Here is a 14300-nt window from a genome sequence, read left to right as displayed (position 1 = left end):
AGTAGTCCCCAAATTCAGCAAAAATGTCCAGTAGGGACGGCAAAGACACCTGGGGATCCCGTATTATAGTTAAGAGGTCATCAGCAAAGGCTGAGATCTTAAAGGAAGTTTGCTGTATCTGTACCCCTCTCACCTCCTCCATATTCTGGATTTCTCTTATAAGAGGGTCAAGCACCAACACAAAAAGAAGGGGCGAGAGGGGACATCCCTGTCGGGTACCCCTGGCAATCCTGAATGTTTCCGATGCTTGCCCGTTTACCCATACCTCTGCCATAGGTCCCTGGTACAACGTTTCTATGGCATGTAAGAAAAACCCTTCCATCCCAAATGCCCTCAGGGAGGCGAACATAAAGTCCCAATTAACCCGATCAAATGCCTTCTCGGCGTCAAAACTAATTATTAAGGCCGGGGTTGATGATTCATGTAAACTTTCCAACGCTCCCAAAATTTGCCTCATATTGCGGGCTACTGATCTTTCTCGTACAAAGCCCACCTGGGCCTCCTCCACTATCTCCGGTAGTATCCGTGCCAATCTGTTTGCCAAAATCTTTGCCAGTAGTTTTGTTTCAAAGGGAAGCAAAGATATTGGTCTATATGAACTGGCTAAGAGTGGGTCGCGGCCCGGTTTTAACAAAACTATGATTTGTGCCTTCCTTAGGGACTCTGGTAGGCCCCCCCTCTCTATACATTTATTGAAAACCTCTGTCAGACAAGGTATAATATCTGATCTGAGGAGCTTATAAAACTCAGAGGAGAGTCCATCCACTCCTGGGGACTTATGCAACGGACTGGCTCGTATACCCCAGCACACCTCGTCCTCTGTTATTAATCTATTAAGGCTACTTTGTTGTATCGCTGTGATCTGTGGGAGTGATTGTCCTGCTAAATAACACTCTGCTTGAAGCCCCTGGTCCTCCGGCGGGGAGTACAAGGCCTCATAGAACTGCCGGAATACTTCATTCACTCCCTCCAGAGAATGCTGAATACCCCCCTGTGCATCTCTAACTTGTGACACATATCTGGAGCCACCCACTTGCTGTATCAGTCGTGTCATCAATTTCCCTTGCTTATTTGCATGTTTGTATAGCTGATATCGATAATAGAAATTTGATTTTTTAGCTTTGGCGTGTATTAACTGGTTCAAAGATGCCTGAGCCTCTAACAGCCTTGATTTATTCAAAAGCGTTGGGTTAGCTCCATATCTCTGGCGTGCCTGCTCCACTTCTTTCCCCATCCTGACTATCTCTGCTTCTCTAGCTCTTTTCTTATAGGAATAATATGAGATTATGGCTCCTCTCAGCACAGCCTTGGCCGCTTCCCAAAATAGTATCGGGTCTAAGTGATAACTATTCTCATTAAACTCTGAGTATTCTTTCCACTGGGATTGTATATAGATGGCAAATTGTGGGTCATAGAACAGTTCTGTGGGAAAGCGCCACCTAGGCTTCTGGGTTCTATCTCCCCCACCCCCAAATGTGATCCACACAAAAGCATGGTCTGAGACCTGTGTGGGCCCTATTTCAGCCTGTTGCAACCAAGGGGTCCTATTTGCTGAAACCAGAATATAATCAATTCGGGATAGTGTATCATGTGCCCTGGATAAATGGGTATAGTCCCTCTCTCCCGGATGGTACAGGCGCCATGCATCTACTAGATCTAACATCGAGCACAGCCGTGGGATTCCCTTTGTCAAGTTCACTGGCCCTACTCTAGAGGTTCCAGTGCTATCCAATAATGGGTCATAGACTGCGTTAAAATCTCCTCCCATAAGTATAGGCATCTGATCAAAAGAGTGCACATGTCTCACCAGGGTCTGATAGAACCTCTTGTCATATTGGTTTGGAGCGTAGACATTAATTAGTAAGAAAGGGTGATTATTTATATGGGCTTCTAAGAAGACATATCTACCTAGTGGGTCCACAATTACTCGCTTTTTTGTAATATGTAGCCCTTTGCGAAATAAGATAATAACTCCTGCCTTCCTATTTGGTGACGGGCTTTCCACATAGTCCCCCACCCACCATTTACACAGCTTCTTGTGTTCCATTGCTGTTAAATGTGTCTCCTGTAGCATTGCTATATGCGCTTTTTGTCTATTTAGGGTCTGTAGAATCTTACTCCTCTTGATTGGGGAGGAAATACCCCCCACATTCCAGGATATTAGCTTAACCATAGCCTTGCCTAATTGGCTCACATGTGTTATTAAACCCATAATAAAGAGAAAGGTGTCCCAGCCTACACCTCCCTCCACTTTTTTGTATACTCACAACACTTCTTAGTTTCCTTTTCCCACCATATTTACATACCTTTTTCAAACAGACCTGCTCCCCCCCCCTCCCCTATTCCCCCCCTCCCCTCCCTTCCCCCCCCTGCATTCCCGCCCCCCCCTTCCATTCTGTAAACCCTTGAGTTCCAGCAGGGAACTCATCACGTATAGTGTCCTTTCCCCCACTAATGTAAATTACCAACTGCTCCATGGGGAGACCCCATCCTGTAGTATTTATGCCTGTCTCCAATGATCGAGACCGGGTAGTTACCCTATGTCCCTCTGTCCAATTATTCCCTTGAACCCACAGTTTAGGTATAGAGATGTCATCTCTAATCATACTTAACAGTCTTCTAGTCCATGTCCAAAATCTCTTTCAACACATATGTCCGTCCCCGGACTTCTTCTAGATGACGCCATTTTTCCACATCAGGTTGCCGGTTCCTGTATAACACTCTTGAGGAATTCTTTAGCTGCAGCCACCTCTTCAAATATTTTATCTCCTCCCTCGTGCTGCACCTTCAATTTGGCAGGGTATATCAGTGCAAACCTGATTTTTCTCTCATGTAAAACCGTGCACACTGGCGCAAACTCCTTGCGCGCCGCTGCTACACGTGCTGAATAGTCCTGGAAGCAAAGGATCCTCTGGCCTTCATACCGAAGCTCCCCTCCTGCCCTTACAGCCTGCAAAATCGCCTGTTTATGGCCGTAGTGGAGGATCTTCATGATCACCGCCCGTGGTCTCGCCGCTCCTTGGCGCTTCGGCCCCAGCCGATGTGCTCTCTCGATGCGCAGTGGCCCCGGCAGATTGTTCATTTTTAATGTGCTCTGAAGCCAGGTTTCTAAAAAACTACCCAGCTCTGAGTCCTTTATATGTTCCGGGAGCCCTATTAGTCTTAAATTATTACGACGAGACCTGTTCTCTAAATCGTCTAGTTTGTTCTCTAGCTCCACTATTTTCTTCTTTAAAGCCTCCACCGGTTGTTCAGTTGCCACTGCTCGGTCTTCCAGGTCACTTATCCGCTGTTGCATATGGTCCAGATCGAGATGGAACCCGTCAAGCCGTTCATGGGCAGATTCTGCGCGGTCAAACAGCGCCTGCAGTTTTTTATCAAGGGCCGCCTCTACCGCAGCTGTCAACTCCGCGGTGATTTCTGCCGTCCATACTGAGCAGACGCTCGAATTCGGCGATTGCTGTCCGGGCGCCATCTTGGATTCGGCGATCTTGCCTTTTTCTTTATCTTTCCGGAGCGTTTTCGCCGCCATTCTTCCGCCCAAGGTTAGTAATCTCAAACCACCCGGTCTCCAAGTTGTTAGGCTGGCGATGTTAAGGTTCGTTTTTTCCCCTTTGAGGCTGTTAATAGCGTAAGATGATGGGGGAATCGCAGGAGCTCAGTTCCAATGCGACTTCACTCCTGCATCACACCACGTGACTTCTATTCCAGGTTGTTAAAACACGTGTGGACTGTGAAATATTGCAGGAAGATCTTAGGAAATTGGAAGATTGGGCATCCAAATTTCAGATGAAATTTAATGTGGACAAATGCAAAGCGATGCACTGTGGAAAGAATAATCCAAATCATAATTAATGCTAGGGTCCACCTTGCGGGTCAGCACTCAAGAAAAAGATCTAGGTGTTGCTGAAATCTTCTGTTCAGTGTACAGCGGCGCCAAAAAAAGCAAGCAGGATGCTAGGAATTATTAGGAAAGAGATGGTGAATAAGACCGAAAATACTTGAGTATTGCATTCAGTTCTGGTCACCGTATCTCAAAAACATATAGTGGAATTAGAAAAGGCTCAAAAAAGAGAGACCAAAATGATAAAGGGGATGGAACTCCTCTCATATGAGGAAAGGCTAAAGAGGTTAGGACTCTTCAGCTTGGAAAAGAGATGGATGAGGGGAGATATGATTGAGGTTTACAAAACCTTGAGTGGTGTAGAACGAGTAGAAGTAAATTGATTTTTTTTTTACTCATTCCAAAAGTACAAAAACTAGGGACACTCAAGGAAGTTACATGGTAATACTTTTAAAACAAATAGGAGGAATTATTTTTTCACTCAACAAATAGTTAAGCTCTGGAACTGGTCCCCTAGACATCCCAGGAGAGCAATGAGTCACCCTAGCGGGCACTGCAGTGAACTTCATATATATATACTCCTAGATACACGTCTCACCATTGCTACCTTATCTTGTCTGCTGAGCCCCCCCCCCCAAAGCTCCCAAAACCCACTACCACCAACTGTACACCACTACAATAGCCCTTATGGGTGAAGGGGACACCTATATGTGGATACAATGGGTTTCTGGTGAGATTTGGAGAGCTCACAGTTTCCACCACAAGTGTAACAGGTAGGAGGAGGTATGGGCTTGGGTCCACCTGTCTACAGTGCACTGCACCCACCACTAGATTACTGCAGGGACCCGTATGCTGCTATAATGGACCTGAGTATAACATCTGTGGCTGGCAAGTAATGTTTTTAATGATCTTTTTGGGGGGTGGGCGGGGGGATCAGTGACCACTGAGGGAGTAAGGAGAGGTCATCCCTGATTCCTTCCAGTGGTCATCTAGTCATTTAGGGCACCTTTTTGTGCCTTATTCGTTATAAAAACAGTTCTAGGTCAAAACGTCTTAGTTTTAGTCCTGGATGGTTTTGTTTTGTTCCTTTATGACTGAATAACGTCCAACATTGTAACATATAGTAACATAATAAATGATGGCAGATAGAAACCTATATGGTCCATCCAGTCTGCCCAACAAGATAAACTCATCTTACATAGTATATGATACTTTATGTATACCTGAGTTTGATTTGTCCTTGCCATTCTTAGAAGTCTGCCCAGCACTGTTCTTGTACTAAAAGTTCTGAAGCTAATGTCGAAGCCCCTTAAAATTTACACTGTATCCGAACCATATCTGTTCACGATCAGGGCATAGACTGTAGAAGTCTGCCCAGTACTGGTTTTGCATCCCAATTGCCGGCGTTGCCACCCACTCCACTAAGATTCTGTGGATCCATTCCTTCTAAACAGGATTCCTTTGTGTTTATCCCACGCATGTTTGAAATCCATTACTGTTTTTATCTCCACCACCTCCCGCTGGACAGCATTCCATGTATCCACTGCCCTTTCCATGAAAAAATACTTCTTGACACATTACTCCTGAGTCTGCCCTCCTTCAACCTCAATTCATGTCCTCTAGTTCTACCGCCTTCCCGTCTCCGGAAAAGTTTTGTTTGTGGATTAATACCGTTCAAATATTTGAATGTCTGTATCATGTCACCCGTTTCTACTTTCCTCCAAGGTATACACGTTCAGGTTGGCAAGTCTTTCCTTGTACGGTTTGCAGCGCAAATCCCATACCATTTTTGTAGCTGTTCTTTGCACCTCTTCTAGTCTTTTTACATCTTTAGCAAGTATTAGGAATGCCCAAATCCCGCTCTTAACATGCCCCCAACACTCCCCTCCTTGAGATTTGGATGCATTGCAGATGAACATCATAGAAAAACCTCTGAAAAATGGGTTTTGAAAATACTGATTTGAACATTTTGTGAGAAAAATGTCCAAATGCTGCTTTATGCCACTTTTTTGACATTTTTCTCTTTCAAAAATGAGCCCTATAATGCCCTAATAAAATAATCTTAATAGAAATAAGATGTGACATAGAGGGGCATTTTGGAAAGAGACATCCATGTTTTGATATGGATGTCCTCGCAAAACGTCCCGATCTAAGGGCGGGGAAACCTGTATTTTCAAAACAAGATGGACGTCCATCTTTCGTTTCGAAAACACCATCAGGGACGTCCAAATCCTTAAATTTGGTCGTCCCTAGATTTGGTTGTTTCTGATTTTCGGCGATAATCGAAACCAAGGATGTCCATCTCAGAAATGACCAAATGGAAGCCATTTGGTCATGGGAGGAGCCAGCATTTGTAGTGCACTGGTTCCCCCTGACATGCCAGGACACCAACCGGGCACCCTAGGGGGCACTGCAGTGGACTTCATAAATTGCTCCCAGGTACATCGCTCCCTTACCTTGTGTGCTGAGCCCCCCAACCCCCTCCCCCCACAACTGTACATCACTACCATAGCCCTTACGGGTGAAGGGGGGCACCTAGATGTGGGTACAGTGGGTTTGTGGTAGGTTTTGGAGGGCTCAGGTGGGGAGGATGGGCCTGGGTCCGCCTGCCTGAAGTGCACTGCACTCACTAAAACTGCTCGAGGACCTGCATACTGCTGTGATGGACCTGAGTATGACATCTGAGGCTGGCATAAAGGCTGGCACAAAATATTTTTAAAGGGTTTTTTGAGGGTGGGAGGGGGTTAGTGACCACCGGGGGAATAAGGGGAGGTCAACCCCGATTCTCTCTGGTGGTCATCTGGTCATTTCGGTCACCTTTTTGTGCCTTGGTCGTAAGAAAAACAGGACCAGGTAAAGTAGTCCAAGTGCTCGTCAGGGACGTCCTTGTTTCTTTCGATTATGGGTCGAGGATGTCCAAGTGTTAGGCATGCCCAAGTCCCGCCTTCGCTATGCCACCGATATGCCCCCTTGAACTTTGGCCATCCCTGCGATGGAAAGCAGTTGTGGACGCCCAAAATTCGTTTTCGATGATACCAATTTGGATGACCCTATGTCGAAAGATGGGCGTCCTTCTCTTTTGAAAATGAGCCCGATAGGCAACCAGTGTTTTGCATGGAGTAAGGATGTCATGTGATCATGTTTCCCAGTTAGGTGCATAGTTTATAGAATGCTACAAACTGTGTTCATTAGGTATGCCAAGTTATGCCTGCCATTGACATGACATAAGAAGGTATGCCTACACATTGGTGCGCCAATGGTGACCTTATACTAGTATTCTGTAACAGAATCTTGGTGCCAAAATGCCATTATAAAATTGGCTGTAAGTGCGTAGCATTGGGACGCTAAGACTGAGATGCCAGTTTATAGAATTTCCCTTTTGAAAATTTCAGAGCAGATATATATATATATCTACTATAATAAAACTCACCCTCAACGTTCTGAGGACACTGACGTCAGTGAAGCCAAGCTCTGACTTCCTTCAAAAAGGTTCGAAGGTTTGTGGTGGTGAAGCCACCAAAATCGCTCCGTGCCCCGCCCTCGAGGGCGGAGCAATGGCTGAACAACGAAGGGGTTGGCAGGGAGGGAGGCGGGGGTGGCTGGGAAATCGCTCCGGGCCCTGCCCTCGAGGGTGGAGCAATGGCAGAACAATGAAGGGGTTAGCAGGGAGGGGGCGGTGGGAAATCGCTTCGGGCCCCGCCCTCGAGGGCGGAGCAATGGCAGAACAACAAAGGGGGTTGGCCAGGGAGGGAGGGGGGGTATTGGCGATGAAAACCTTGCTAGCGCCCGTTTCATTTGCTCTGAAACGGGCTTCTTTTACTAGTGTGTGTGTATATATATATATATATATATATATATATATTTTTTTTTTTTTTTTTTTTATTTCAATACTGTCACACCACATAGTCTGAATCAAGCAGTTGACCTGTTTCTTTTTATGATGTGTGTTTTAATAATTTCATTTGTTTAAGAAAGGCCATTACAACCATTGTAATATGGGAATAGTTTAACCCATTAGTGCCCAATGTTCCCATATGGGAACAAATATGAGAACATTGGGCACTAATGGGTTAGGAACAAGAAGTGGCAAAAATTTTTTTTCAGGGTTCTTCATCTGACTCACTTTTTTAGGCATTTCCTGCAAATTAATATATATAGGATATGGCTTTCAAATACGGTGTTATAGTGTGGTTATATGATTTTTTTGAAAAATCTTTATCCATATTGTAGAATTTTATATTTATTCATAAGCTGATGTATTTTGTTTGATGGACCAAGTCATCTAAACTGGTGTAGTTGAAGTAAATCAGTGAATGTATCCTCTGAGGGCATATGACCACTATTAATGAGGAGTAGAGCAAATTACAGACAACAAAGAATTGGTTATCTACCTCTATTCTTAGCACATAAGAATGCATACAATTTTATCTTCAGGAAGGAAAAGCTTAAGGGGGTCCTTTTACTAAGGTGTACTAATGGATTTAGCATGAGCTAAATGATAAGAAGCCCATTATATTCCTATGGGTGTCTTATCATTTAGCACACGTTAATCATTAGTGTATGCTAAATCTGTTAGAGCACCGTAGTAAAGGTACCTCCTAATCATTATTGTCACTTGTGCTTGTCATGCTCTGTCATTTGCAAAAACCTTCTCTTAATTCAGTGCACATTTTTATATGTAAAAGAAAATGTAACTCAAGCAGTGAGTAGTGTTCAAATTAGAAAACTTAACTATCTTTGCTGTCATTATTCTGGTCCTCCTGACAATGACCAGCATTTCACAGTTAAGTTCTGAAGAACGTCCTGACGCAGCTGTAGATCTTGCACGTTTCTAAAGAAATATAAAACAATCTCAATACATCATGTTCTGCTACTAGCTGCTGTTGCACTATAGCTTTTACATACTCTGTGTTTCCCATCACACTAAATTATCTGTGGTCCGGTTTATTAGGATGCTGAGTTACAAACCAGCCAATCAGTTGTCGAAATTCCTCTGATTGGTTTTATTGTTTCTGAATAACATTGAAGTAACCAATCACTAGATTTAAACCTTTAGGTTCAATCGTGTTTTAACTTATAAATTCAGAATTGCTCTTTTTGTTGTAACTGTCTTAAGATCTTCATCCCTGGGATTACTTTGAATATGATCCATGACAAAATATCATGGCAATTGTGCTTAGTTTTTACAATCTAGTTATCGGATGACATTTTGACCTATGATAAGTTATACTCTGTAAACAAAAGTTCTTTGCAGAACTGTTTTATTATTTGGTAAGTTACTTTATGTTTGTACACATAAGAATTTGTTTTAGTTTACTTTTATATATTTATGTACATTTTCATTTAGTGATCTAGTATTTGATTTGAGATGATCTTATAGATAATATTTTTTTCAACATTTTGTGCATGTTTTTTTAACATTTAAAATAATTTGATGCAAGTAGTTGGTATATCATTCCCGATGAATAAAATGTAATATAGGCATGTGAAATGTGTGGTGTTACCAGTAAAGTTATTGCGTATTTCTTTACTGAATCTTCATGTATCAGAAGAAGAGCTAGTGAAGCACATAAAGCTTGTGTAAAACCTGGAAGTAATCTTTAAGGAGGTGATCTGTACAGTGGGTATGCTCCAGAGCTCATGCTATACTGAGTAAGGAGAGAAAAATGTTAATACATGGATTCAGAAAGGATCTCCTCCACATTTAAGAGGCGAGGTGTTGAGAGCTGGAGCCCTGTGCCAGTCTGGACCTGAGCATCAGACAGTGGTGTCTTTTTTTTTTTCTTTTTTCTTAATACGCCTTATAGTGCGATCAGTGTGACATAGCATCTGGTTGAGAAACAGTAGTTCTGTGGTTATTGTAGGCTGAGAAGCAGGGAAACAAGAATTCAAATTCCACTTTTTCCACTTAGCCTTGAGCAAGTTACTTCACCATTCATTGCCTTAGGTACAACTTAGATTGTAAACCCTCTTGGGCATGGAAATATTTACAGTACCTGAATTGTATCGTGACTCGAGCTTAGATCTAAAAAGATGAGTTACTTAAATGTAAAATCTTTATTTCGGCCCAAACATTTGACCGGTGTGTTGATGATTCCAATTAGTGTTTTCTTGAAGAGGATATAAATCATAAAGCTGAGCTAATGTTAAAAAGAAAGTGCTATGAGAGTATATAGCGTGATAAGATATCACAGTATACACCCTCAAAAGAGAGTATCATACAGCTTTGAATATAAGATCAAGATTTGTGTCTAGGTTCCATACGTCCAATTAGGCTATTGAAGCAGCATTTCAGCTTTTAAAAAAATCAGGTTCTGGATTGCTGCCTTTTAACACTGCAGCATATTCTTGTGAGGAATAATGAGGGGCATGTGAATGGAGGAGTAGCCTAATAGAGAAGCAAACTGTGAATCAGGAGTACCCAGCTCAAATCCTACTGAAGCTCCTTGAAATTCTGGGGAAGTCTCTGTTGCCTCAGACATAAACTTAGATTATGAACTCTCCAGAGACAGAAAATTACCTGCAGTACCTGAATGTACACCACTTTGATAGCCTTTGGGATCGCATGCAGTATATAAGAGTTTAAAATAAAAATGAAGAGAGGTGTTTAGAAAAATGAAAATAGTATTGAGCTCCTTGCCTTTTTCTCCCATTGCTTTTTTATATCTGTCTTCAACCTTGGGGGGATTTGATCCATAGATATGACATTCAGTTGTTCATATATGCAGATGATACCCAACTGTTGCTTCCGTTAGTGGGAAATACAGGTCTTGCAGTAACCAGGCAGAATAATTGCTTGATTGAGTTGAATAATTGGTTAACATCTGGAGGCCTTATGGTTAATGTAAGTAAAACCACTTGTCTGGTTATTGGTAATATTTTCCCAAATGATTTAGGTGTGTCTCCTACATTGGGACAGAGACTGAATTGTCAGCAATTAGTTAGGGTGTTGGCTCCGATGTTACAGTAGTGGATAATTAGACCAATTGCAGGAATTCCTTAGATGGTGAAACTTTTAGAGTTTGTGGTTAATGAACAATTAATAAACTTCCTCATTTTAACAGATAGTTTGCATTTTACTCAGCATGGGTTTAGATCACATCCTAGCACTGAGAGTTTGTCGTTGGCTCTAACCAAGGTCGTTGGAGTAGGGGTAAAGAGGCAGTCCTTTTACAGTTTGACATTTTGGTAGTGTTTGATGCTGTCGACTATTTGATGATATTGTTCAGACTTCCCTCCCTGTTTTCTAAGCCATGCTAGCGGCTGTCAATGCGCTAATGCCAACACAGCCCATTCACTTTGAACGGATTGTATTGGCATTGCCGGGCGGCAGTCACTAGTTGCTTAATTTTGCTTTGCTTTTACAAGCAGAAAATTGTACAATGTTTAAATGCCATAAAAAAATAAAAATAATGGTTGCACAGATTGAAAGGGTGCCCTTTTTCTAAAGCCGCTAACACGCCCATAGGAATGTATAGACGTGTTAGCGTTTAACGCGACTTAAATTTACAGGCATGTTAAAAACGCTAACGCACCTTAGTAAACATACCCTTAAGGGCCACGTGGCCCGTAGCTATAAAATGGGACATGCGGCATTTAATATGCGCTAAACTTAAAAGGGCCCCATATTCTGTTTAATCTTAAACAGTATATGAATGAAACTATTCTTTTTAAATAGTGTGTGTCCATTATAAATGTTAGATGTGTTCAAAATGTGTACAAATATAAGAAATTTGAAAACAATTGTGACAAAGGAGAAAGCAATACAGACAGCAGCATGTTTTTATTTTGAGCAATGTACAGTAGTTTGCTTTGTTTTAATACTCGTATGGTTCTTACATCATTTTGTGATGTATGTTCATTGCAATTTTTTCTAATTGTGTTAATGCACATTTTTATAATGTTTTTCTTCTCTCCCCATCTTCATTTGTTTGATGCTTCTGCTCTTCATTTCCTCTTGTCCTTTGGAATTCCAGGAGCCAGCCAAAAGTAAGGGAAATATATATATATATATATATTTTTTACATGTATCATAAATCAGCAGTGTAAAATGTAATTTGCAGCAAGATTATTAAGTGTAGTTGGAATGTTTAAATTTTTTTGCTCAAAGAATATAGTGTTAAGGATTATAAAAATGTAGAAAGATGTTCTACTTTGTGATTGGGTTCTGAAAGCACCAGCAATGGTATATAGAAGTATATTGGATTCAAACAGTGTGAAAATTTGTTTTATTTTGGTTCATAACTATATAAGAAACTCCAGGATCTATTCTGACGTGTGGCCTTGTGTTTCACAATATGACTCATAGAAAAGTTGAGTGCCCTCCCAGTTTACCTGTGAATATGTGGGGCCGTATTCTAATATAATTTGAACACACCTACGTTGAGATGCTACATACAGCAATACAGTTATTTATATAGTTTTATGTTTTAAAATGCATTACATATTGCTTGTTCAAAATGGTATATGAATATGAGAGAATTCTTCAAACTGTATGCTAATGCACAGAATATTGTGTTGAAATTAGCACATTTAGGGCCCCTTTTACTAAACTGAGCTAGCGATTCCCGTAAGTTGGTGCATTCTGTATGCCTTTTACTTCAGCATTTTGTATCATCTTGTTTCCCAGTTCAGACATTGACTTTTTGCTTGTACCTCTCCTCTGATAGAGTGCTAGAGCCTGCAGCAGGAGATAGTACACTATTTCATTAAGAATTACTGTACAATTCTTCCCTTACTTGTCTATCCTTGTTCTGTCAGCCCTGGTGACTGCTTCTGCTTGCTTGTTTTACAACCTTTGGCTACCACCTTTTCCTCCTCAGCCACAGCTGTGTTAGTGCTTCCTTAGCAGCACTAGCTTCTGTTTCATTCCCTGTAGTCAGCACCACTTGCCCATAGCTAGCTTAGGAAACTGCCAGGGACTTGAAATTGGGTGAGGGAATGCAGAAAGTCTTTGTAAAATCTAGCACATGTCTAGCTTGTGCTGTCATTCAGATTCCATATATTCTATCTTGCAAAATCTCTCATTTCTCTTTCTTTCCCTCCTCATCTCTCAATTTTATGCCCTCCTTACTTGTTTAATCAGCCTTCAATAGCAGTGAAATATTGGCATTTCATCCTCCTCTAAAGGTTACAGTGTGGTGCTGTCAATGAGTGAATTCCTTCAAAAAGGCGTTAAATAAATCCAAATAAATAAATGATGGTGCAGAAAACAGATATTTACTCCTCAGCATTAAACACCTCTTTTATTAGCACATTTACTGTTGAGATGCTCAGCGTGAGATCCATTAGGTACAAGGCTCGAGTAATTACTTCCTCTGACAATCCCCGCTAAGCTCTTTAATCTAGTTTTGAATCTTACTTTGCCAATTGATTGACCCCATCAGTGTCCATGCTTTGAGTGTCCTTGCCTCTTTTTTGTTAATAAAATTCAAGACCTACATAAAGTGTGTGAATTCCCCTTGTTCTGGCCTAACCTCGTAACCTCCCCCCACAAATCTAGAGACCTCTTTCAATACTTCCCAAATAACTTGGTTTGTCAGCTAGTCAGGGCTTTTTTTTTTTTTTTTTAAATCGCCCCTATACTCTGTATTGCAACTTGGGACTGCATCAATCTCTGCCCTATTTCTCAATAAGCCACATAACTTCTCTCTCTCTCTCGATCCTATCCCACCTCTTTTCCTAAAGAACCCTACGCCATCTACTATGTTACTCATTTGGGTGTAAGATATATCAAGCCTCAATGCTCATTTCCTGTATCCAGTCATACCTGCTCTTCACAAACCTTTACTTGCGGAACCTAGTACGCAGTATGACTGATTTGGCAGATTCTCTCTTACCAGAGCAGGGCAAATTTCTTTGCTAGTTGGCCAAGCAGCAGAAAGCTTGTCGCAAATTCCTGGCCAGGAGTGTATATGATATTTTGATGTAGTGTCCAGGATCTCTGCTCAAAGTATAGAAATGCACAGACTTTCATGGCTACATGTCTCTAACTTGGACCCAGCGGTCCAGCAGAGGTTTGTTGACTCTATTTGCTGTGGAGATAACCTTTTTGCAGAGAGGGTGGAGGAGGTCGCCGACCTCATCAAGAAACACACTGATATCATCAACATACTGTCCCAGCAAGCAGCTTCACCCTCCTCTTTAGGAGCTTTTGAGCAAGTCGAGAGGTCCCTACTACTCTCAAAGGTGTAGGTTACATTCCTCGCCCCACTCAGCAAGTTCAACCTCAGCATGCTCATTTTTGTCAGTAGTGTGTTCCTAAGGCCCAGCTGGTTCCCCATTCAAAACAAGGGGTGAGTTTTTGACTGGCTCCAGAGGAGCATAGCCACAGTCAAAATAACTGTACCAGACAATCTACTGGTAGGAGGGAGGCTGAATTTTTTTTCCCAAGAAAGGTGACCCATTGTGACCTCCGACCGATGGGTTCTTCAGATAGTCTCTGTTACGATCTACA

The 14300-nt window shown here is 42.0% G+C and overlaps 1 protein-coding gene across 1 annotated transcript in view; it reads left to right on the top strand.

Annotated features, from left to right (window-relative positions):
- Window positions 1–14300, top strand: part of KIF13B (kinesin family member 13B) — a 427996-nt gene that overhangs the window by 118894 nt on the left and 294802 nt on the right. The window contains exon 3 of the mRNA XM_030198710.1: window positions 11821–11833. Coding sequence (XP_030054570.1) covers window positions 11821–11833 — 13 coding nt within the window. The remainder of the gene's footprint in view (window positions 1–11820; window positions 11834–14300) is intronic.

This window comes from Microcaecilia unicolor, chromosome 3 (assembly GCF_901765095.1).
Source record: "Microcaecilia unicolor chromosome 3, aMicUni1.1, whole genome shotgun sequence".
Taxonomy (NCBI): Eukaryota; Metazoa; Chordata; class Amphibia; order Gymnophiona; family Siphonopidae; genus Microcaecilia; species Microcaecilia unicolor.
The sequence above is the reverse complement of the archived record's forward strand: the minus strand, read 5'-3'. Positions and strand labels throughout refer to the sequence as shown.